This window comes from Myxine glutinosa, chromosome 1 (assembly GCF_964187855.1).
Source record: "Myxine glutinosa chromosome 1, kmMyxGlut1.1, whole genome shotgun sequence".
In the NCBI taxonomy this organism is placed as follows: Eukaryota; Metazoa; Chordata; class Myxini; order Myxiniformes; family Myxinidae; genus Myxine; species Myxine glutinosa.
This window is the reverse complement of record NC_136261.1, coordinates 232,045,039-232,071,902: the sequence shown is the minus strand read 5'-3', so window position 1 is coordinate 232,071,902 and position 26,864 is coordinate 232,045,039. Positions and strand designations below refer to the sequence as shown.

General features: G+C 44.1%; 1 protein-coding gene across 2 annotated transcripts in view; it reads left to right on the top strand.

The window, feature by feature from the left end:
* Window positions 1-26,170, top strand: part of LOC137413373 (AP-1 complex subunit mu-1) — a 31,446-nt gene extending 5,276 nt beyond the window's left edge. For both annotated transcript variants that reach the window (XM_068098776.2, XM_068098777.2), the window contains exons 4-12: window positions 1,256-1,386; window positions 11,320-11,467; window positions 11,730-11,856; window positions 16,321-16,463; window positions 16,627-16,698; window positions 17,940-18,098; window positions 18,859-18,984; window positions 24,744-24,819; window positions 25,029-26,170. In XM_068098776.2, the coding sequence (XP_067954877.1) occupies window positions 1,256-1,386; window positions 11,320-11,467; window positions 11,730-11,856; window positions 16,321-16,463; window positions 16,627-16,698; window positions 17,940-18,098; window positions 18,859-18,984; window positions 24,744-24,819; window positions 25,029-25,051 (1,005 nt within the window). In that variant the 3' untranslated portion in view covers window positions 25,052-26,170. The remainder of the gene's footprint in view (window positions 1-1,255; window positions 1,387-11,319; window positions 11,468-11,729; window positions 11,857-16,320; window positions 16,464-16,626; window positions 16,699-17,939; window positions 18,099-18,858; window positions 18,985-24,743; window positions 24,820-25,028) is intronic.
* Window positions 26,171-26,864: the final 694 nt, after the last annotated feature.

Genomic DNA, 26,864 nt, shown 5'->3' with positions numbered 1-26,864 from the left:
GATGTGGCGGCCCACACCATCACACTTGGGCCACCCCACCTGTTGGCTTGACGCACGCAACAATCGGCATATCGCTCGCCAGTTCTTCTCCAGACACGCTCACGCCCATCAGGACTGTCCACACAGAACCTTGACTCATCACTGAAAGCGACCTCGTTTCACTGCACCAAGGTCCACCGCTGATGCTGCTGGCACCATCTCTGTCGGTTGCGGCGATGGGCAGCCATCATCACGGGGCCTCTGTATGGTCTTCTGGCAGTCAGACCATAGTCATGCAGTCGTCTTCGTGCAGTATCATTGGAGATCCGTGGTTTGCATGCCCCGGAGTTTCTGCCGCAGTGCGGGATGCTGGACGGAATCGATCCCGCAGGTGACTTCGGACCATCTGCCTGTCCTGCCTTGCAGTGGTGACTCTTGGCCTCCCTGATCGAGGTCTGTCATCTGCAGAGTTGTGGAGGGTGTCTCTGTCCACCAGGGCCGATATCGTCTGGTGTGAACAGCCAAGGCGACGTGCCACCTCACGGTAGCTCAGTCCGCCTTGCAGTATGCCCAGGGCACGCTGCCGTTTATCCCTTGACAATCGTGGCATGTTGATTGAAATGCCCATTTTGCACTGGCCTTTTTAAAGCCAATATCAAGACATCACGTGCAGCTCATTAAAATCATCCCGTACCCCTTGGCTAATCACTGACAGTCAAAACGGCTGTTCAACAGCTGTGCTATGAAGTGACCATTGAAGGTTCAAGTGACCATCCGTGACCGTTTTGTCTGACAGTGAGGACACTATTGTCCACAAATAAGTTCACACATTTACTACACGCAGTGTTATTGTTGATATTTAAAGGTTTCAAAGGTGGTAAGTTTCTTTTGCGTTTCAGTATAGTTAAACTGCAATGAAATGCATATGGTTAAGCTTTACTTATCAGCTTTCATTTAAGCTAAAAATCATCTTCACGTCAATAAATTAGGGCCAAAGAAAGATTAAAAGATGCTTTTGAGGTGAACATAAATTGGCACTAAATTGGTCTTTCTTTATTTTGGTCCATCTTTGAAGTCTATCTTTCTATAATTGGTCTAGCTCAGAAGCTATTTTGCCTTCAGGCCTGAAATCTTGAAACTGTACATTTTTCAACTCAGCCAATAATTTTGTTATATTTCATACAAATCGAAGGAGGTTGAGAACATTGCTCATTGATTTGACATGGAATGACCCATCAGCTGCAGCTCCTCAAACACAGGATGTGTCTTTCTACAGGTTTTTACTGAGTATTTCAAGGAGCTGGAAGAGGAGAGCATTCGGGACAATTTTGTGATTATTTATGAGTTACTTGACGAGCTGATGGATTTTGGATTTCCACAGACAACTGATAGCAAGATACTGCAAGAGTGAGTCCCTGCAGTTAAATCTCGATTTGAAATACTATGTGTGTATGCTGGTGTGGCATAAATTCAACTCCACACTGAGCTCAACATTCGGCAACAAAAACTGAAACTTGTATTTCTGGCAAATACATTGTTTTGTGGGTTGTTTTTTTTACTACCACTGGTGACATTTTGCATTTGTGGTGGGAACATTTTGGCTTTGCCATTATTTTTGTGGCAGCCCTCTGCCTCCTTCCCCTGTCATTAACATCTATAATCCACATCTCCTTCGCCATTCTTACAATGTGGATTATCATGTCACAAAAGGCATATGTCCCATTTTGTACTTGCAAAGTTTTCCAACAAGGCCGTCCATTGGTCTCGATTCGATGTTCAACAAGCTGATCGCCTGTTGGCCTCGATTCGGCAATCAACAAGCGGATAATTTGTTACCCTCGAGTGGGTAACAATTTGTTACCCTCCTAAAACTGGGTGCTCAACAAGCGGATCGTCTTGGTCTCGATTTGGTGCTTAACAAGAGGATCGCCCATTGGCCTCGAGTGGGTGCTCAACAAGCGGATCGTTCGTTGGCCTCGAATCGGCGCTGATTACTCGGATCGTCCTTGGTCGTGAGTGGGCACTCAACAAGCAGATCGTTTGTTGGCCTCGAGTCGGCGCTCAATATGCGGATCATCCTTGGCCTCGAGTCAGCACCCAAACAAGTGGATTGGCCGTTGGCCTAAATTCAGAACTCAGCAAATGGAAATGAGTATTTCTTTGATTTCGTCATGCTGTTTCCCTTGAAATACGTTTTCCCTTTGATTTCATGTTTTTTCAAAATCTCACATTCGTGAGGTTTTCACTTATTTTTGCATGTTCACTCCTGCACACTTTATGTAAAATATCTCTCTCCGTGGCATGGCAATGCAAACTCTTGGCAAAGCATGAAGTAAATTGAAGAATGATTTCTGGGTTCTTTAAAGGTACTAATTCCAAACCTACTTTTGAACTGCTCGAATTAAAAAGACCCCACTCTAAAAACAAAACACCATCTAGAAAGGGAATTGGACAAATAAAGACATATATAAATCCAAGTTCGATAATATGAGCAATTCATATGTCACAGGAGAAAAATAAATTAAATGTGGTGAAGCAGACACTCACTTGGCTATAAACATTTAAAAACTAGTTGGCCAGAAAATGAAACTTCCATGCGGGACTCATATATATGGTTGCTTTAATTCACAACTTGCTCTCCATGAAGGGCTGTTTTACTCTGATGGCATTGCTGCAAATGTCCTGACTGGGAGGAATTTCAGAGAACATTTATGTAGGTGGTGTATGGCGTGCATGTGGGATATATCGCAAAATGGAATGTCCATCTTTAGTGTCTGTCTGTGGAAGCCACTGACATGCCAATGGCTAAAACCAGTCGGAAGCTACACTACTACCCGTAGTACAACTCAATGTATGGCAGTAACAAGCGCTGCTTCACTGTGATGTATTTTTCCTGGTTATCAATGCATTGGACTCACAATTTACAAAAAAAAAAGTCTTTTATTTTGGAAGGGGAAGCAAAAAAACAAAAACATTTTTGTATTGCTGCTATTATAGAGACCCAACCATTGCTAAGGATGTCCATTGTAATGCGTGTGACAGTTGTACAAATTTAAATGCCTATCATTTACTCATAAGGTTATTCGGGGAAAATATTTACATCCACCAATTAGAACGGCACTTGGAAGAGTGCACACCTCTGCCAGGCTGAACAGTTGTTTTGGATCTGGATTCAGACCTGAACCAAAATCGAATCGGCTTGTTCTTGTCACTTAACCAACTCGTCCACATCGTTTTGTCATAACTCGTCCTTAACTTTTTGAAATATAATTTTTGGCCCCATCTCTCAATGGTGAAGGATCCCTTAGAAAACTAGATGGTATTCATAGATTACTTACCCTGCATAGTCAAATTTGTGCCAGTCAAATCTCCTGTTTTTAAGGTTGTTGTTTTTCTTTGATCCAAGATGGCTGCCAGATCACATGAGCGAAGACCTCATAAATTTATATTCTCTAATATAATTGTTGCGTAGATCACGCTCAATAAATTTAAAACTGATCAGACGAAGCGTTGTCCCTGTCGAATTATGATGTCATAATTAGGGCACCAATGACATCATCGTTAACAACACTTATTCCCCATGCAGAGTTCTTTACAATGAGCCACATTTAAATTTTTTCCATGGAGAAGTTTCGGAGATATAGAGGTGCAATGTTTTTCAGCCTATACCATGTGACTTATGACTCATAATTATCATTTAAAAATTCTACAGGAGGAGGCACTCCTATGCTGAAAATTTAATGTCCAACAGTTGCAGAGAAAAAAAATTCATACTGATCGGATGAAGCGTTATACTTGTCGAATTATGATACAACAACAACAACATGCATTTTAAAGGCCATTTTCCCTTCTAGAGCGGGGGTTAGCCTTGCGGTCCCCATGACAATCTTCTCCATTTTGCCCTATTTTCTGCATCTCTCCTTGTTAACCCCCTTGCCCGCATTTCTTCTTCCACCATCTTTAGCCAAGTCTTTCTCGGTCTTCCCCGTCCTCTACTTCCTTCTACATTCATTTCCATCACTCTTCTCAACCAGTCACTTTCATCCTTCCTCAACACATGACCAAACCATCTCAACCTGTTCCTCTTCACAACATCAATCACAGGCTCTATTCCCATCATCTTTCGCAATTCATCATTTGTCTTCCTCTCTCTCAACGATACTCCGCACATCCATCGAACCATTCGCATTTCCACCCTTTCCAACCTTCGTTGCTGCTCTACGTTCATTACCCATGTCTCGCTCCCATAAATCATAACACTTTTCACACATGCAGCATACACCTTTCCCTTCAGCTTCAACGACACTCCCCTCATCATCAGCACCCCACTCAGTTCCCGAAACTTCTTCCATGCACATCTCACTCGAGCAACCGTTGCCGAGTCTGATCCACCTTATCCATTCAGCATGTCTCCGAGGTTGCAAAATGTTTTCACACCTTCCAGCTTCACGCCGTCTCCAAGATCCAACTCAACATTTCCTCCATCTGCAGCTCCCTCTGTGCACACCTTACATTTGAATGTAGCTGCCACACTGGTTAATGACCCTCTCAGACCACTACATTTTTGATGAACCCACTCAGCGCACATTGTACATTGAATGGAGTTCACTCCGACACCCTTCCTACACACAGCACAGGGCCACTTCCTAGTTATTTCCACCTCACCACATGCTTTACTACTTGCCATCACCTTCGTCTTTCCGATATTCACCTTCAGACCTTTTGTCTCCATACATTACTTCCACTTGTTCATCTTTTCCTTCAGTCCATCCATACTTTCCGCAATCAACACCAGATCATCTGCATACAACAACTCCCACGGTAAACCCTCCTTTACGTTCTGAGCCAGCACCTCCATCACAGCTACAAATAGTAGTGGACTTAGTACCGACCCCTGATGCACTCCCACCTTCACCTCAAACTCACCACTGTTCCCGTCCTTCGTCCTTACAGCTGTGCGCGCTCTTTTGTACATTGCCATCACTACTCTGATCAACCATTCCTCCACTCCTAACTTCCTCAATGCCCACGTCAATACTTTGCGTGGAACCCTATCGAATGCTTTCTCCAGATCAACAAACCCAAGAAACAACTTTTTCCTCTTCTCCATGTACTTCTCCTGCAACTGCCTCACAATGAAAAGTGCGTCTGTCGTTCCTATTCCTGGCATAAATCCAAACTGCATTTCGTCGATCTTCACTTTATTCCTCATCCTCCTCTCCAACGCCCTTTCCAATACCTTCATTCCATGCTCCAATAACTTTATCGCTCGGTACGAGCCACACTCCAGAAAGTCACCTTTCCCCTTGTATAGAGGGACGAGGGTACTCGGTTCCCAATCCACTGGAATGCGGCCTTCTTTCACCACCAGTTTACAGATCTCTGTCATTCTCTTCACACCCCAACTTCCTGCTGCCTTCAACATATCTCCCACAACTCCCGTCGGCCCTCCCGCTTTTCTACCCTTCATTGCTTTTATCGCTTCCTCAACTTCCTTCTCAGTTATCTTCTCTGCCGGTCCTAAAACTGAGTTACTCTCTATGTTGCCATCCCATTCATTCTCTGTATTCAACAGCATTTCCATATATCTTTTCCATCTTCCTTTAATTCCATCTGGGTCGACAACGATTTGTCCCACTTCATCCTTTAAGCAACTCACCCCCATCACATCACACCTCTCTTTCGCTATCTGCTTTGCAATCCTGAATACTGCTTTCTGACCCTCTTCCGAATCCAAGCGTTCTCCGAACATTTTCCTCCATGCCTCCTGCGCCTTTGCTACCTCTTTCTTTGCAGCCTTCCTGGCTGCCTTATAACTTTCATGCTCTGCTGTTTCTGCTCCCGTACCCTTCGCCTTCTGCCACTCCTTGAACTTCTTCCTCTTCTCGTCAATCCTCTTTCCAACTTCATCATCCCACCACCATGTTTCCGAGTGCCTCGGTGGTCCTTTTGTCCATCCACATACCTCACCAACGGCACCCAACAGACTAGCTTTCATTGACATCCAACCACTTTCAAGCTCAACCACATCATCCTCGACCCTACTCAGCCTCTCTTTTAATTCCTCCCTTACTGTCACCTCTTTCAACCTCCACACCTTCATTCTCGGTTGGTACTTCACCCGTCGAGCTCTCCTCGCACCTTTCACCCTTATGTCGCAGACAACCAAGTGGTGCTGTGAAACAGCCTCCTCCCCCGGGATCACCTTTGTGTCCCGGAGGTGCCCCTATCTCGCCTATGCACCATCAGGTAGTCAACGGTTGTCGTCGACCCACCTGACGTGTATGTAACAAGCTTATTATCCTCTTTCTGGAACTGAGTATTACAAATCAACAAATCAGCTCCATCAGCAAACTCCAAAATCCTTTCACCTTCTCCATTTCTCACACCATATCCGTAACCCCCATGAACTCCGTCAAAACCATCCATACTCCTTCCCACATGTCCATTTAGGTCTCCTACCACAACAACTTCCTCATCTTTCACGTTTTCCATCAGCTTCTCTATCGCACACCAGAACTTGTCCTTCGCTTCATCGCTTCGACCAACCTGCGGAGCATATCCCGAGATGACGTTCACCAAGAGCTTTCCAATCATCATTTTCACCATCATCAACCTATCACTCACTCTAGTCACAATCACCACACTGTCTACAAACTCCTCAGAAAACAGGACACCAACACCATTCACGCGCTCCAGGCACCCTTGCCACATAAACTTGTATTTCTGTCCCTGCCTACCCTTCACCATTCTCACACCACTTCCCTTCCATCTCGTCTCTTGCACACAACATATGTCCACTCTTCTTCTGACCAATACTTCCACCAATTCTCCTGATCTCCCTGTCATTGTCCCTACATTCCATGTCCCAAACCTCAGAAACCGATCTCCACTTCGGGCTGTACCCTGCCCATATGTAGTTGTAATTGTCATGGTTCTGTTTTTGAGGCAATGATTTTATGGCCGGATGCCCTTCCTGACGCCAACCCTCTTAGTTGTCTCTTACGACACGCAGGGATACGGTGTACCTATTCTACTCCGGGGTACACACTAGGAAACGTTTAAAACATGGAAATGCTGGGGGGGGGGGGGGGGGGGGGGGGGGGAGAGAAGAGAGGGAAGGCGGCGGTTTAAACATATTTAAATAATATTTAAACAAAACAATGAAAAACAATCTGGGAAAAGTCTCTAAGTGAGAACGTGGATTTGAGAAAGCAGGAGCAGAGGTGGAAGAAAAACGAGATATAGGGGGCGGGGCACAAGTCGAGACGAGAAGGAGAGCAAACAAGCACGTGTCCGGGAGGAGAGAAAGAATTAATATCGAATTTTTGGTTTGTTTGTTTGTTCTGTTTTCAAAACGCTGGACAAAGGGTAAGATGTTCGTGAGAGGTAGGGGGGAGAAAAGAAAATCAAAGAAACAAGCAAATACTATGAAGGAAAGAACTTATATTCACAAAACACTGACGGGGGGGAGGGAGCCTGGAGAGACCAGGCCGCACGAGGCGCGAACAAAAAAACGACTAATTACACACAAATTTGCAACAACTACAAAACCAAAACCAAATAGAAACACACAATAACACATACGCAACAAATTACCCAGCGGAAATTTGACAAAGAAACGAACGGGAAAACACTCAAACTTTGATGCCGTGGAGAGATCGAAGCAAGCCTCGTCGCTCGAGGGACCGGAAGTGCCGCCATAATTAATGCACCGATGACATCATCATTAACATATTGTTACGGTCCGTGGTTAAGGATGTTATGTTGGCCGAGCGGAGGCCCCGTGACCTAACAGTTTCCCCGATTCACCCGATTCACTCGAACGTTGGCCGTATCACGCCACAGCTATTCAATGAGGGAAAAGACAAAGACGACGGATGTGAAGAAAAGGAATAAGAAGACGAAGCAAAGGTTGAAAATACTACTAAATTTATTTACTATGTACAGGCTCAAAATAACCAAGGAGAAGGAAAGATAAGAAAATAATATACAGAAGCTTTTAGAGACACAGTGAAAATACTAGCTTATCTAACAGGCTTAACTTATTCCCAGGGACAAGACAAAAGACAGACTACGAACACACTTACATGGGGAATGATGATAGGAATGGCAGGTGGATGTTTTGAGGGAGAGGGAGGTCCAACGGGTCCTGCAGCACGATCGGCGCGTTGGGCAGCCGCCGTTCCTTCGCGGCCCTGCTCCAAACTGCCGTCCAGGCCCCACGCTGCTGTGGCTGCAGTTTTGGTGGCTCAAGCCGCTGTGGATGCAACCGCCACTCTTGTCATGGACCTCTCTTTGTCATGGACCTCTCTTTGTCATGGACCTCTCTTTGTCATGGACCTCTCTTTGTCATGGACCTCTCTTGTCATGGACCTCTCTACGCAGCTTTGCTCTGACGACTTCCTCCTTTTCACTCTTGCGCCCGCGCTTTTATAACGCCTCCGGCGATTAAGCCGCCGGCCTTCAGGACACGCCCATCGGTGTGCTCACCTCGGCCATGGTTGGTCGCGCGACCCTCTGGCTCCGCCCTTGATGACGACGGGCGGGCACGCCTTTCTTCCCCGACCCAAGCACATGTTCAATGGCGGCTTTGGAGGGGATGTAATTGGCAGATTGAGGCTTGGCCATGACGAAAGGGGAAATGGAGGTTTTTGGGAATGGGAATGAAGGGAATCTATCTATTTCACTTGGTGCAATGGAGTGTCATTTTAATGGAAGACAAGGCCTTACCTTAAAACACATAATAAAGATATAAGCTACTGAACAAGGGTTTTATAGTGTCCTTCAATGGATGCTTTATGGAATTAACTACCGGAACTCCCTTTGACCTTTACACAACACTGGAGGCAGGAGGGGCCAGACTCGAGCAATAATAATAATACACACAATCAAAAAAATACAGTCCTCATATCCGCAACAATATATTATTCCCCATGGGAAGTACTTGACAATGAGCCATGATTCCATTTTTTCCATGGAGTGATTTCTGACATTCAGAGGTGCAACGTTTTTCCAAGATGGTGCCCGTACCATGTGACCTTTGATGTTTTAATTACCACTAAAATTATACAGGCAGAGGAGCTCCTATGGTGAAAATTTCGTTTCCATCAGACTAACAGTTGCAGGTAATAAAAAAAAATTCATACTCATCAGATCATAGCCTGGTGTTGGCTTAGCGGTTAGGGTGCCGGCTTGGGATCCGAGGATCCTGGCTTCGAATCCCGGGCGATCGCTGAATTAACGCCAGGGGGGTTGACTCAGCCTGTCATCCTTCCGAGATCAGCAAATTGAGTACCAGTTTTTTTTTGTTTGTTTTTTTTTTGTATACTGAATCGAGGCTCGTGAAAGAGCTGACAACCACGAGGGAAAGACAGCACAGGGGGACCACAAGGGAAAGACAGCACAGGGGGACCACGAGGGAAAGACAGCACAGGGGGACCGCGAGGAAAAGACAGCACAGGGGGACTGCGAGGGAAAGACAGCACAGGGGGACCGCGAGGGAAAGACAGCACGGGGGGACCGCGAGGGAAAGACAGCACAGGGGGACCATGAGCGAAAGACAGCGCAGGGGGACCGCGAGGGAAAGACAGCACAGGGGGACCGCGAGGGAAAGACAGCACAGGGGGACCGCGAGGGAAAGACAGCACAGGGGGACCGCGAGGGAAAGACAGTACAGGGGGACCACGAAGGAAAGACAATACAGGGCAATACAAAGACAATACAGTTGTTACTGACTGCGGATTAGGATGTTATTTACCGAGCGGTGGTATTACCGCGGCCGAACAGTTGCTCCCCTTTTCTTCCCTTACACTCACCCGATTCACCCAGACGTTGGCCAAATCGCGCTATGCTAAATCAATGATGGAAAGGACACGACGACTGGGATAGATGAAACGACGCAAGGGGTACAGTTCTCAAGACCTCTGGAGGAGAGTATAATTACAGTGGTGGAGAAAAGGGGGTAGATTTACAAGGCAGAGTGAGATAAAAGACACAGAAGAGATGGGCACTTAAATACCGTCTTATCTTATCCCGGACAGACCACGGACAAACGGACAAGGTAGACTTACACAGGGATTGATGGCAGGAAGGGACAGGTAGGTCGATAGCACAAGGTGCGCCTTGGCTCGGGGACAGGATAAAGCACGGTCCAAAAGATGCAGGGAGGCCTCACAGCGCTCGGAGGTGGTCTTGCTTGCTCCATGCTCAGCGCGCATCTGACGTCACCTCCCTCTCACTGCGCATGCTCAGCGGGGAGTGACACGCCCTCGGCTGGTTGGTTCCGCCCCACTGGGGCCGGTCCGCCGCTCTGGTAATTCACTGGCTCTGGTAATTCTGGTAATTTACAGTTCACTGGTAATTCCCTGTGTGTCGCAAGAGGCAACTAACAGGGTTGGCGGCAGGAAGGGCATCCGGCTGTAAAACATTGCTTCACAAATGGGACCATGGTGCCCGAAAAGGCCAACCCCCGCTCTGCAGGGAAAAATGGCCTCCAAAGGTGGTTCTATACTCATCAGATCAAGTGTTGTACTTGTCAAATTATGATGTCATAACGAAGGCACCGATGTTATCATCATTAACATATCTTATTCCCCATGGGGAGTACTTGACAACGCACCGTTTCAATTTTTTCCATGGAGTGGTTTCAGATATCGAGGTGCAACTTTTTTTTTTCCAAGATGGCGTCCATACCACATGACCCATGACGTCATAATTATGAATAAAAAAAATTCTACAGGCAGAGGTGCTCCTATGGTAAAAATTTTGTGTCAATCGGACCAACTTTTGCCAAGAAAATTAATTTTTAAAATGCAGACACTCATACACATGTCCACAACTGATCGCCTAACCCTGCTTTTCGCTTTGCGCGCAGGGTAATTAAAGAATTTGTATCCAGATTTGCATCTGGGTCTGCGCCCTCAGCCAATTATGCTATCCTTTCGCCTTGTGCAGCATATGAACGAAGACGACTTTTAGTATCCAGATCCAGAGCTTCATCAAAATCGAATCGATTTGTTCTTGTCACACATCCAGCCTATCCACCAAGTTTTGTCCAAATCCATCCATAACCTTTTGCCATATTGTGCTCACACACAGACAAACAGGTGAAAACGTAACCTCTGTCTACCTTCATTAACAGAGGTAATAACTACCTCCACCTTTTGGGGACACTACAGACTACGGTGCATTATCAAGATTCATTCGCAATGATTTCTTACGACCGTGCAAAGACTAGGTCAATGAAAATGATAATCCCAGAAGTCTTAATAATTTAATGTTGTGGTATTTAAATGTATAAACAGGTTTGAGGACTTTATACCCTGTACACTCTCTCAGATACATCACACAAGAGGGCCACAAGCTAGATGTTGGTGCACCTCGCCCTCCAGCTACTGTCACCAATGCTGTGTCGTGGCGCTCTGAAGGTATCAAGTACCGCAAGAATGAGGTCTTCCTCGACGTGATAGAGTCTGTAAATCTGCTGGTATGTTTCTGGGTTGTTTTTATTCTAATTTTTTGCGCGGCGCAAACAGCAGCGGTCTTCCTTAAACGCCGGTTCTTGATTGACTAGATTCTTGACTCGATTCTTGATTGACTAGATTCTTGACTCGATTCTTGATTGAATAAAGCTAGGCTATACTCGGTCTACTTTCTCGACAGTCCATAAGAGAAATGGCCCATTATAAATGTGGACATGGGCTGTAAGATATTTTGCGTTATTACTATATCCCACTGTCTGTGCACAGGTGAGCGCCAATGGAAACGTTCTGCGCAGTGAGATTGTGGGCTCCATCAAGATGCGCGTCTTTTTGTCTGGCATGCCTGAACTACGCCTCGGCCTCAACGACAAAGTTCTCTTTGAGAACACTGGGCGTAAGCTCCTCCAAACTCTTCCAAAATAGAAGTACATGCCATAATATCTTAAATTAACATTGAGGTGTTGGAAACTAATTTAACCATGTACAGTCACGTGAAAATGTAAGTACACCCCATGTAAAGTTTTGACTTTTTCAACATATTTAAACATACAGCTATTTGATCTTCATTTCAACAATATTGATAGATAAAAGTGATATAATATAACAAATATCATGAAACATTTACATTTTGTAGTCCATTGTATAATTTAAATAAACATAAATGCAAATTTCGCATGTGGAAAAAGTAAGTACACCCCTACATTTATCACTACTTCAAATACCTAAAATTAGAATCAGGTGCACCAGCTCAGGTGCAAATGATTAGAACATCGTTAGAGAGGATCTTGGAGGAACCTGTTTTATTTAAACCTCAGACATTTAGTTTGGTTTCCTCTTTGTTGTTGAAGTGTGCGGCGTCACCATGCCTCGATCAAAAGAGCTCTCTGAGGCCTTCAGAAAGAAGGTTATAGATGCCGATGAGTCTGGGAAGGGATTTAAAAAGATCTCCAAACAATTTGAAATCAATCATTCGACTGTACGGAAGATCATCTCCAAGTGGAGAAGATTCCAAACAACTGCCAACTTGTTCAGGCCAGGCCGCCCCAGCAAGTTCAGCCCGAGCGCAGACCGTAAGATGCTGAAAGAAGTCTTTAAGAACCCCAGAATGTCATCACGGGACCTACAGGTAGCTCTTGCCACTGTTGATGTCAAAGTGCACGAGTCTTCCATTAGAAAGAGGCTGCACAAATTTGATCTGCATGGGAGGTGTGCCAGGAGGAAACCTTTGCTGTCCAGAAAGAATGTCAGGGCAAGACTGAAGTTTGCCAATGATCACCTTGGCAAAGACCAGCACTTTTGGAACAATGTGCTCTGGACAGATGAGTCAAAGGTCGAGCTATTTGGCCACAGTACCAGAAGACATGTTTGGCGAAAACCAAAGACAGCATTTGACCACAAGAACCTGATACCAACTGAAAAGCATTGTGTTGGAAATATTATGGTTTGGGGCAACTTTGCTGCATCAGGGCCTGGGCAGCTCACCATCATAGAATCCATTATGAATTCTTCATTGTACCAGAGGGTGCTTGAGGATAATGTGAGGCCATCTGTCGGAAAGTTGAAGCTCAACCGAAGCTGGATCTTGCAACATGACAATGACCCTAAACATACCAGTAAATCCACCAAGGAATGGCTGAAAAGAAAGAAACGGAGTGTTCTGGAATGGCCAAGTCAAAGCCCGGATCTAAATCCCATCGAGATGTTGTAGGGGGATTTGAAACGAGCTGTGCATGCAAGAAACCCCTCAAACATCGCCCAGCTGAAAGAATTCTGCATGGAGGAGTGGGCAAAAATTTCTCCAAGTCGATGTCAGAGACTGGTAGACAGTTATAAGAAACGCCTACTTGAGGTTGTTTCTGCCAAAGGGGGCAATACCGCCTATTAGAGCCAAGGGTGTACTTACTTTTTCCACATGCGAAATTTGCATTTATGTTTATTTAAATTATACAATGAACTACAAAATTTAAATGTTTCATGATATTTGTTATATTATATCACCTTTATCTATCAATATTGTTGAAATGAAGATCAAATAGCTGTATGTTGAAATATGTTGAAAACGTCAAACTTTACATGGGGTGTACTTCCTTTTTCACGTGACTGTATATGGCAGAGTATACGATTGGTACCACATTTCTTTCCTGGATGGAGAATGGGCTAAGTATTTTGAAGCAAAGTATGGCGACCAGCAGGAAATAAGTCAGCAGAAAAGCACTGAAACCATTGGTGCAACTCCCTTTCCTTGCATATTGTAATAATATGGATGTGTAATTAACAGCATATCTGAAATTGTTAAATGTATGAAGTTGAGAGGTAAGGTAAACAGCAAGATTGCTCGAGAAGCAGCAGATAAGATTAAACTTTTACATTTAAGGCAGAAAGTACAGCGATACCGATGTTTTTTATGCCTCTGCAGCCTGAGGCATTATCATGTTTTTGGGTTGTTTGTACAGCTTTGCGTCTGTCTGTCCGTCTGTCTGTCCGTGTGTAGCAGATTTTCGTTACCGTGATAACTTGTGAACTACTTAAGGGATTCCAACCCACATATATTGTTGCGGATCTCCCGAAGCCCGTTCACGTTACAAAGGGGGGATTAAACCCCTTTTTCCCCTTGGGTCTTCGTGTCCACGAGGCCAATCGCCACTTCCGCAGCAAGCGTGAGAAAGGGTATCGGGTCGACGCCGCACGTACCTTTGGTACCTACGCTGCTACGAAAACGGGGGTCGGACCTCGCACAAGCCATGCTTATCGATTACACCCGAGTTATACTTTGTGTATCATTTAATAGTTATAGTTATACTATTTATATAGTTATACTATTATACTTTGTGTGCGTATCACGTGACTTGTGCCGTTACTTTTTATGGAACCCGATTCGAGCGGTTCTATTCGTACCACGCAAGGCCAATTAATTGTGGAATCAAGTGCGTATCACGTGACTTGTGCCGTTACTTTTTATGGAACCCGATTCGAGCGGTTCTATTCGTACCACGCAAGGCCAATTAATTGAAGGGACAGGAACGGTCAAATAAGAGGAATAACACTATTTATTTACACAATGTGCAGGATTCGGATAAAGGAAAGGGGACACAGAGCAGAAGCTTAACAATGTTACTTATACCCAGACACAGGGCCCACTCGTGCACATGGGGAAATGGAAGAAGAGCAGGTTCGCGCGCCAAACGCGCCTGGCGTCGGTCGCTCCGGGACAGCTCGCCCTGCGTGGCCCTTGGTTGTTCACGGCACGTGTGCTGGAGAAGGCAGGCAGGAGGATCGGGCGTCTGTGGCCTGGCACGAGTCGTCTTCTCGGGTGCGCGATTAATACAGCACAGAGCGCAGGGCATGGGGCATGGGGAAAGTTCGTGTACAATCTCGATAACCGGCAAAGCAATTGACTCGTTCTCTTGCGCGTTCTCTCTCCCTGACTCAATCAATGCCTCGACCCGAACTCCAACTGACTCGCGATACTCCCCGGCTCTGACTTCTCGTGCGTTCTGACTCCAACTTGCTCTCGCTCTCACTTTTTCTGAGGCGGGGGGCTCGGAGCAGCGTTTTATGGCTCCGCCCCGGCCTTACCCGAATGTTTTATGCTCCGCCTCCATTTGCCGTGGTGAGCCACTCCCCTCGAGCTCTGATTGGCGGCTCGCGGCTCACCGGCCACTCCCTCTGCAGCGCCTCCCTTCGGCCTTACCAGACTTGTTGAAGGCCTACCACGTGGCATTTCCAGCCTAAGGGACCGCCCTACTCACGGGCCTGCTCAACGCAAAACTAACACAGGAAAGGAGACTACCTTACATTCACTAAGAAATAACTATACTACAGCGAGGCTACATGTTGTGGTGCGTCTACCTACGGGGGGGGGGGGGGGGGGGGTCGTCGTCGTCCTTTATTCTCAAAACCGCAACAATATATACAGACGGATCCCGCTATTCGTGGGGGATACGTTCCTGGAAAATCCGCGAATAGCGAGGAACAAACCGCGAACAGCGAGGCAATATCTGCGAATGGTGACGCAAATCCTGAGAATGTCGACGATAATCCGCGAAGGTCGGTGAAAGTCCTGGAAATGGCGAGACAAAACCCGCGAAGGTCGACGAAAATCCGCAAAGGTCAATAAAAATCCCGTGAATATATGCCGCGGCATTGTTTCAATGGGGAAAAGAGGGATACGTTATCGGTACTCGGCGATTCCTGATTCATAGAGGAAAATTTTTAAAGCTTAAAATGTTTTCTACTGCAAATGCACATTATTACAGTTTCACAAAAAATGCTTTAAAAAATTAAAAAGCGACAACACCAGGTACCATTTCCAATTTATTGAAGGAATGCGCTTTCAGTTTATTAAAAGTGCTTAGCCATACCGTACTGTGAAAGTAAAAAAAAAAAACACAACACCATCATGTACTGTTTAAAATTTTTATTTTGCAAACACACACAGCTTTCAAATGATGATGTTTTTTTTACTTTTACTCAAAACTTGGCACACAGATAATGAATGATGGGTTACTTCTGCACGTCATATTTTTTCAAGAACAGATCCAAGATGGCCACAGGACACCATTTTGTTACTTAAGCATTTCCCCAACCATTCCTTGAACATGTATTGTCCGATTTTCTTCAAACTTTGCACAAAGACAATACATGAGTATACATATGCAGAAGATTTTGTTTTGTAATCTGACCAAAGATGGCCGACTGACGGCCTTTAACTCAGTACAGCAAAATTACTAAAACCGCGACCGGTGTTATGACATTTTATGTCTTTTTCTTCTTGTTATTTTAAATCTATTGTTGTTTTTATTAAGTTTTGGTGTTATTTATAAGTTAATTTGATATTTCCTCTTCACTTCGTACATAGGAGGGAAAAGCAAAGCAGTGGAGCTTGAGGATGTGAAGTTCCACCAGTGTGTGCGTCTCTCTCGTTTTGAGAACGATCGGACTATCTCATTCATTCCACCAGATGGGGAGTTTGAATTGATGTCTTATCGTCTGAACACTCACGTAAGATTATCTTTCTTGATTGTCTTGGTTTAGGTGCAAATAAATTGTTAATCACGGAGTAATCTTCATTCAGGTTGAGTAGAAAATTTCTGAAATTATTTGGCTTTGTCTGATTCAGATTAACATTTGAAGGAAAAAAAAAAACAACAACTTTTTTTTCCAGGTGAAGCCCTTGATATGGATCGAGTCAGTCATTGAGAAGCACATGCATAGCCGAGTGGAGATCATGATTAAGGTATGTCTGCTTGAGCTCTTCAGTTCATTTTAACAAAGGTGATGTACTGTGTTTATGAATGAATGAATGAATGAATGATCGTTTTAAGGCCATTTTTCCCCGCTAGAGCGGGGGTTAGCCTTGCGGGCCCCATGACAATCATGGTTCCCTGTTTGAGGCAATGTTTTTATGGCCGGATGCCCTTCCTGACGCCAACCTTTGGTCACGCTCTTACGATGCGCAGGGATACAGTGTGCCTATTCTGAATCGGGGTACACACCGTGATCATTCATCCCAGCAAGCTGGTACTCAATTTGCCGACCTCGGAAGGATGACAGGCTGAGTCAACCCCCCTGGCGTTAATTCAGCGATCGACCGGGATTCGAACCCAGGATCCTGGGATCCCAAGCCGGCACCCTAACCGCTAAGCCAACGCAAGGCTGTGTTTATGATTGCTGCATATTTGCATTTGCTAAAAATTTGAATGATACTGTTACGGACATGGGGTTTGGGCTTTACCATCAGGGGGAATTATTGGGCTCCTCCCAAACTAAGGCTCTGCAGGCCGCTGCACCATGGATAAGTCGCATCAGGTTGGCAAGCAGCTTTGAATGCCGATTGATACAGCCAAACCTGGCAGGGTCCTCGCTCTTTTACAAATGCGTTACCTTTCTTGTGGGTTTGGCAATGCTAATTGGGGCACGGACCATCAGTAAGCACTCATATATTTATTATGTATGGCCCAATAAAACCGTCTTTCATTTCTTATTTATTTCCCTATTATTATTTACACTTTTCTCCCAGTTCCAGCCCCTTTGAGTTGGAACCCCTGAACCCTGACCCTCCCTGTCAAAATGATCATCCTCAGCCCACATACTCCCTGACCTCTAATCAGCTCTCAGCCCCTCATACCCCCTGCGGAAAAGCCGATCTCGGCCAAGTAATACGCAAGAGCTGCAACAAATGCTACTCCACATTCGGCAAAATCTGGATCAGGCTTGCACGGAATATCTTTGATTCGATGCCTTCATGGATTCAAGCAATGAATGATCCCAAAGGATGAGCTGCCAGATACCAATATGTGTCATCCACATGATTGTGTTTTCATCACAGATTGTTCGGTTTGTTCACAATCGCTGTTAATTTTATTCTGGCAGAGCACTGTCCATTTGATTAAAATTATCGAGGGCGATTAAAAAAAGAAAATAATGAAAATTCATTAAATTGCTGCATTCTGATTTGCCATCAACTTCTATCTGCAGGCAAAGAGTCAGTTTAAGCGTCGCTCAACTGCAAACAACGTTGAGATCCAGGTGCCTGTTCCCAACGATGCGGATTCACCGAAGTTTAAGACCAGTGTGGGAACAGTGAAATGGCTGCCTGAAGTTGGCTCCATCTTGTGGTCCATCAAGTCATTCCCTGTGAGTTGGGATAGAGAGGGGTTGCTGTAATGTTGGTATTTTTGCTGTTTCATGAAATTAGTTTTGTTGTGATTCTTTGTGCATCCAGCACATGCAACTTTTCAATCTTTTTTTTTTTTTTTTTTTTTTTTTTTTTTTACAATTCAATCGCCATTCAAATTCCATCATGGGATGTCTTTTTGGCATATGTTTGACAAGATTATCAGTGCTGTTCACTGTTTCTAGGCAAATGTGCTGATTTAAATTCTCACTGTTGGACAGAAACTCACTTGATGCTTCAACATCATATTGATAGATGAGATTAAACATATGACTTGCATCACAACTTCAAATACAGCCTTGAAAGAGATACCAATTGTCATGGATTATATGTTGTGGCTCCTGAAATTGAGCTAGCAATAGGGGTGTCTCAAATGTCACGACTATCGAAAATGTTCTCATTGTTTTTGTTCCTCCTCAACTCCTAGTCCTTTTCCTCCTCTTCTTTCTTCCACATCCTCTTCTTTCTTCCACCTCCTCTTCTTTTTTCCACCTCTTCTCCCGCCTGCACTTCTATTTGTTTTCTCGTAACCATTTCTCTTGACTGGAGTTTTTTTTTTTAATTGATATTTTTAATCAGTATAATCTTCAGTGCTGCTACTAAAATTCCAAAGAATGGGTAAACATCTAAGCTTTAGGCCTCTTTGCCTTTTCCAATTGATATTGTGTCAAGCTGAACTCCTTTCACCCCCAAACCCTGGTCCCCATTACGTGAGTGCAGGGCGGGAAGGAGTTCCTGATGCGAGCGCACTTTGGCCTGCCTAGTGTCGAGGCAGACAACCAGGAGGGCAAACCACCCATCACCGTCAAGTTTGAGATACCATACTTCACCACCTCTGGCATTCAGGTTTGTCACCTTTCATTTTAAGAACAAAGTTCTTCATAGATGGGTAATTGTTTTGCCACAAACAGCATCCTTATAATGCACCTTCTTTTTTTTCTTTTTCTTCGTAAAATGCCCTTGTTTCTTCAAAAACATGTTTGCACATTTAGGGGGTGCATATTCCATACATATACATTGGTGTTCTGTTTTTACACCCAAGGAGAACTCCATCACAAACTTGTTGGACATAGAAAGTATTGTTACAGATCTCAGAGACGGCACTCCCCTTAGCAAGGGGGGGTTAATCCCCTTGGCCTGTTAAGCTGGCCGTCTCTAGTCCTGGTACTTGTAACGCTCCTTTGTGGGGTGAAATTGGTCAGGGTTATTGGTCAAGGTGTTCTCCCGAATACCTTTACCAATCCCTCTGCAAAGCAGGGAGACAAGTACCGCTCAAACCACGGACAAGATGGTATTTGCCGAGCGGTTTCGCAATCCGCAGCTTGAGCCATTAACAAAGGACTAACCCGACTCCGAGCGTTTGGCCAAAATCGCACCACAGGTATTCAAGCAGGGAAAACACTAAAGCGACCGGATGAGAGGAAAACCCAAAGAATAAGAAGGAACAGGTGTAATTTATTAATTATGTACAAAACCAAAGAAGAAGAAGAAACGAAAGTAATATACAGAACGAAGAAGAAGAAGAAGATACACCGGGCAGCCTTAAACAGTCTTATATTATCAGCGCCCAGGACAGACAAACAGACTTACACGACAGGGAATGGCAGGCAGGAATGACTGGAAGAAGGAGAAGGGTCCATGCAGGTGACAGGGTAGGAAGGTCCGGGCCGGTGCGCAGCGTCGAGCTTGGCTCCAGTCCACGCTCCGGGCTCGAGGCCAAAACCCGGCGGCAGTTGCACGTATTCGTTCATGCGGTAGGGGCTTTTCAAAACAGCTCGTCAGAGGGCTCCGCGCAGCTTCGTCTCTCTCAGCCAGACCCCACCAAGCGCCGTCTCCAAATCCAAGCCGACTCTCTGAACCTTCTCACTCGACTCTCAACCGTACCTTCTCACCCGACTCTCAACCGTACCTTCTCACCCGACTGTTCAAGCAGTCCCTTTCAGCCGCTTTTATCGTTCGTGTTGGAATCAAGCCGTCGGCTCTGACACGCCTACCGGTTCGCTCACCGCGGCGCTGGATGGTCGGTAAGGGCTTGCTGACTCCACCTCCGATGACTAGTCGACGTGCCACACCTTGTTCTGGTGGCTCCGCCCCCTTCTTCCTCAGCTTGACCGCATGGCTTATGGCGGTTTGGGGCCAACAACCGAATCAAGGCAAGGAGCAGCGAACGCTGCCCGACTGTTACTTTGAAGCGCGGGTGAGGCGATTGGGGAAATTGAAAGGGGCCTATCTTATTTGATTAATGCAACGCAGATTCAACTATTGGGAACAGATCCTTAACTGAAACACATAATAATGAAATAACTACGGAGAGGTCCTATGGTTCGCTACGTGTTGTACATGGACTAACTAGGGTGCGATCTTTAACAAGCCACTTGATGGGGATATTTACAGGGGAACATTTATAAGGGAAACATTTACTAAAATTTATTAGTGAAGGTTCTAAAAACCGTAACAGTATCTTATAGCTCAGATGGTTTGGCCAAGGCCAAGCAAAACGAGGTTGAGGCCATTTATTCCTGATGCGTGAAACACCCTGCAACCCCTGTCTACAGAAAACAGACTTTTGGAAACACCAGCCACATTTTCCATCCAATTATCATGTATATATACAGTCACGTGAAAAAGTAAGTACACCCCATGTAAAGTTTTAAATTTTTCAACATATTTCAACATACAGCTATTTCATCTTCATTTCAACAATATTGATAGATAAAGGTGATATAATATAACAAATATCATGAAACATTTACATTTTGTAGTCCATTGTAATATTTAAATATACATAAATGCAAATTTTGCATGTGGAAAAAGTGAGTACACCCCTACATTTATCACTACTTCAAATACCTAAAATTAGAATCAGGTGCACCAGCTCAGGTGCAAATGATTAGAACATCGTTAGAGAGGATCTTGGAGGAACCTGTCTTATTTAAACCTCAGACATTTAGTTTGGTTTGTTCTTTGTTGTTGAAGTGTGCGACCTCACCATGCCTAGATAGGAAGAGCTCTCTGAGGCCTTCAGAAAGAAGGTTATAGATGCCTACGAGTCTGGGAAGGGGTTTATAAAGATCTCCAAACAATTTGAAATCAATCATTCGACTGTCCGGAAGATCATCTCCAAGTGGAGAAGATTCCAAACAACTGCCAACTTGTTCAGGCCAGGCCGCCCAGCAAGTTCAGCCCGAGAGCAGACCGCAAGATGCTGAAAGAAGTCTCGAAGAACCCCAGAATGTCATCACGGGACCTACAGGTAGCGCTTGCCACTGTTGATGTAAAAGTGCATGAGTCTACCATTAGAAAGAGGCTGCACAAATTTGGTCTACATGTGAGGTGTACCAGGAGGAAACCTTTGCTGTCCAGAAAGAAGATCGGGGCAAGACTAAAGCTTGCCAATGAACACCTAGGCAAAGACCAGCACTTCTGGATCAATGTGCTCTGGACAGATGAGTCAAAGGTAGAGCTATTTGGCCTCAGTACCAGATGACATGTTTGGCGAAAACCAAAGACAGCATTTGACCACAAGAACCTGATACCAACTGTAAAGCATGGTGGTGGAAATATTATGGTTTGGGGCAGCTTTGCTGCATCAGGGCCTAGGCAGCTCACCATCATAAAATCCACTATGAATTCTTCATTGTATCAGAGGGTGCTTGAGGATAATGTGAGGCCATCTGTCGGAAAGTTGAAGCTCAACCGAAGGTGGACCTTGCAACATGACAATGACCCTAAACATACCAGTAAATCCACCAAGGAATGGCTGAAAAGAAAGAAACGGCGTGTTCTGGAATGGCCAAGTCAAAGCCCGGATCTAAATCCCATCGAGATGTTGTAGGGGGATTTGAAACGAGCTGTGCATGCAAGAAACCCCTCAAACATCGCCCAGCTGAAAGAATTCTGCATGGAGGAGTGGGCAAAAATTTCTCCAAGTCGATGTCAGAGACTGGTAGACAGTTATAAGAAACGTCTACTTGAGGTTGTTTCTGCCAAAGGGGGCAATACCACCTATTAGAGCCAAGGGTGTACTTACTTTTTCCACATGCGAAATTTGCATTTATGTTTATTTAAATAATACAATGGACTACAAAATGTAAATGTTTCATGATATTTGTTATATTATATCACTTTTATCTGTCAATATTGTTGAAATGAAGATCAAATAGCTGTATGTTGAAATATGTTGAAAAAGTCAAAACTTTACATGGGGTGTACTTACTTTTTCACGTGACTGTACATATATATGTATTTATATATATACACTCACACTCACACACACTCGCACACTAGGAAGAGTAGCAATCCCAAGTGATGGGAAAAGCTAGCAAAAGTATCCCCTTCCTCTCTCTCCCTCCCCTTCTCCCCCACTCTCCTGTCCCTTCCCCACTCCCCTCTCTCCACCACTTACCTCTCTCCTCACTCCCCTCTCCCTCTAAAGTAGTCCTTGAACAACATGAAAAATAACTCGACAAGTACAGCACAAAAGTTACGACTTAACACGGAATATTGGACAGGATATAAGGCCAAGTAAAAAAAATAAAAATGTTTCTCGTCCCCGCCCGCTTCCTTTTTGGTCGCCGCCTACTTTTATTTCCTATTTAATACTATTTTTTTAAAATATATAATGTACTTGTTTAAAAAAAAATCGTTTTGCGAAGAAACTCGGTCTAAAACTTGCCGTTTCCGGGCGTTTGCTGATCGTATCTTGTGCATTGATGATCTGAACTATTATGGATCCCGCCCTCTAACGGAACTTCCTGGTTAATACATGCTCGGCTTAACGCAGACACTTTGTGCTAAAGACGGTCAATTCTCGCAGCGGTTGTGCACTGGGCAAGTGCAATTTACATGTAAAAATCTTGCATTTCATACTTTTAATGATACAAATTTGAGTAAGGAATATGACTATATTCGTGTGTGTAAGCATACGTTCGTATGTTAAAACATATATTTATTTGCTAATTTGGAAATGAAATTGCAGGCCTTTTGGTAACAATCAACACTGGCATGTGTCACATTACATTGGACAAACTATAGAGTCTTTAAGTCAGCCACAGTGGTCATTCAATTAATGGCAGCCATGTTGGAAAAAAAATATCAAAAAAAATGAAAATAGTAAATAGTAAGGGCCTCCCTCCTCCTTTTTTCAAAAAAGTCCGGACGAGAAACATTTTTTTTTTTTTACTTGGCCTAACAGCAACACAGGGACGAAGATATAACAGAACAAGACTGATAGTCTAACTATTATGTACATCATCATCATCATCATCATCATCATCATCATCATCATCTTTTTACGGCTGTTTCCATGCTTGCATGTGTAAGCCGTACAGCCGGTTCGTGAATTACTTGGGTTAAAAAAAAAAAAAGCGGTGAATGGCAAACGACGAACCAATAAATTCCACATTCCTGGGCCACCTTTAGTTGAACGTCAAGCATTGACAGCAGGTTCTCTATATTTTTATTCCAAACACCATCATTCATCATTGCAATCGCAAATTAATACCAGTGTTAATATATCGAAATATAATGTTAGATCGCCATTGTATTGAGATATCAAACCAGCGAACCGTCATCTGTTCACTTCCAGATTTGGGAGCAATAAGATCCGTGTCAATCGCATTTCAAAATCATAATTTTATTGACGAATATCTGAAACCTCCTACCTACCTTACGACACCCGCTGGGTCCCCAAAACGTTTCACATAAGTTTATTATATTTCCTTTTCGTAAAATATATAACTGTAATGGTTACTAAACATGTCCAGATCCTCAGCTCTGATTTGTTGTACGTTTGTGGGGACATACGGACAGACAAACGCTGTTGTAGATGGCATTGTCCTTTGGGCTACGCTGTAAAAATACGACGAATCTAGTTCGGAAAACTTAGTCTTAATGAGGTGGAAGCGGGAGCAGCAGATTCGATCAACACGTGGAAAAAAATCCCTGAACCAGAAGATATTTTGTGTTAACCTAGGACTTTTGGATTATTTGGGCAGGAATAAAAATGAAAACAACCACAATCAAAAGACAGATTATGGGAAACATTGCAGAATGTATGGAAGAACCTCCCAATGGAATTTCCCCAGAAATTGCAGGAAGGTTTTCCAAAAGGGATATCTACTTTTTGTATGAAAAGGTGATTACACCAAATATAGAAATTTCATTAATATTGTAAAATACAATTCATTTTTGTTTTTTAAAATAAAACATTATCATTGTAACACCTTTTACTTATCAAAATAATCTCAATGTGACAATAAAAATGTTTATTTTCAACTTGCCTTAAAGAGTCTGTGTGTCTGTGGCTTTGTGTGTCTTTGTCTGTTTGTCTTTGCTTTGTCTGTGTGGCTTTGTGTGTGTGTGTGTGTGTGTGTGTGTGTGTGTGTGTGTGTGTGTGTGTGTGTGTGTGTGTGTGTGTGTGTGTGTGTGTGTGTGTGTGTGTGTGTGTGTGTGTGTGTGTGTGTGTGTGTGTGTGCGTGCGTGCGTGCGTGCGTGTGTGTGTGCATGCGTGCGGGCATTTACTTGAGATAACTGATATGCAATTTCAACAATTATTGTGTATTTTTGTAATCACTCGCTATGATGCCTTTTCTTTTCTATCACAGGTGCGGTACCTCAAGATTATCGAGAAGAGCGGTTACCAGGCTCTTCCGTGGGTTCGCTATATCACGCAGAATGGAGGTGAGCCTTGTGTCCGGGTAAAATAAAGACAGAAAGAACTGTGTTAATACGACAGCAGCATTCGATGTGCATCCCTTTGTTTTTAAAGTTTGAGTTCCAGGTTGAACACCTCCACCGTTACGGTATGATGCATCATGTTGATATGGTTTGTGCATCTCGTATCATCGTTTTGCTTTGTTAATATACATCTTATCTCACCGGTGTTTCAGACTACCAGCTGCGCACGCAATGATGAACATACTCGGCTGAAGGAATATTTTTTTTTCGGTACAAACGCTGGGCAGAGCCAACTCTCTGAAGGTTGCACGGAATTTAAGTACAACACATCCCTTTTCCGGACAGAGACGGAGTACAGCTCATTCGACTTGACCTCACTGCGATCCTCATTTTATTGCACCATGGTGCGATGGAGCATTAAACTTGTGGGAGAGGCTGGAGTATGTGTATTTATATATATTTGCCAGATATACACATTTCTTCATTAGTGTAAACATTTTCAGAACCAATGCAAGACTGGTTTGTCCATCTGTCGTTCATTTTTACAATTTCTGGTTTGTTGCATGCAATTGGCTTTAACCACTGTGAGCACTAACTTATTGATTACGTTTAGAGATGTGCTTGGAGTTCATGTTTCGTTTTGCTTTTATGACCTTCTGGAGTGACCATCCTTTCTGTCTCTCTATATATCCTTTGAGTCATTAGTTTCTTTAGAAGACCGTTTTTGATCATCCACTGCTTTGGACAACCAGTTGCTTCGGAACCACAGTTGGTGCAGAGCGGTGATTTTTATTTTTTTAAAGGGTCACCTGCTTTGACTGACCATGTTTTGGTTACAAATGAGTCTGCTTGAGCAAAGCGGGAATTGCTGTTTGGTTTCAAATTTCACTAACTGCGTGTTAAAAGGAGATCAAGTTACTTTGAGTTTATGTATCATGCTTGTCTTGGTGACAGTTTGGAGGCAAGTTTACTGTGGTATTAGCATAACTAAATCTTGACTAGATTTTAATTTAATATTTTCCTCCTCTAACATTCCTCCAGCCAAGCTGCTGTATTACCAGTAGTTGTAAATTTTCATGCCATTTCAAAGCAAAAAAAGATGTTTCTGATTGTTTTATTTTAATTTCTTGTCATATATCAGGCTGATGCAGGGGACTGTAAATACAGTTTTGACGGAAAATGATACAAGCAGCTAGCAGATAATTAAAATGGCCGGAGAGATATTTTTGAAGGATCACATTTTCAGGATTGATGACAAAAAGTCCAAGAAATAATAAAACTTTAATGAACTTCCAATTTGAAAGAATTTGGTAAAGCAGCTGCTGAAAACAATTAAAAGCAATTTGTGTTTGTGCATCGGCATGCTTGGTTCTATTGTTTCCTTCCCTGTGCACTTCTTCCCTACATTTGTTTAGTTTTTCTTTTCTCTACTCTCTTTACACATTTCCCCTACATGCTCCTCTCTCCCTTATTTTTCTCAATTTACCCTTCATAATCACTTCCCCCTCCTTTCAGACTTCCTTCCCCATCCCTTACCCCTTCCCCACGCCCTTTCCTCCTACCCCATCCCACTCCCTTTCCTCCTACCCCATCCCACTCCCTTTCCTTCCACCTCACTTCCTTTCCTCATTCCCTCCGCCATACTCATTTTCCTCCCACCCCCACCACTCCCTTTCCTCCATTTATTTTCCACTCCTCCTTTTTCCCTTAATTCCTCCTTTTCCCTCTAATCTCCCTCCCCCTCCCTCATCTTTTCCCCCATCCTCACTTTTCCTCCCCCCTCTCATCCGTTCTTTTTTTTTTTTTTTTTTTTTCCTCATTCCCCCCCCCCCCCCCCCCCCACGTGTCCCTTTCTCTCATCTTCCCCTTTCCTTTCACCCACCCCTGCTCACAGACTCTCCCTCAACCACTTCCCATATGACGTATGTAGTATGCACCGCACTTACGGTGCTACTCCTCCATCCATTACTTATTGAAGCTGCACACATGTTTTGCATTTGTTGCTTTCAAGCATGCAGGTGTGTGCTTGCAGTGAAATTTAAGAGTTG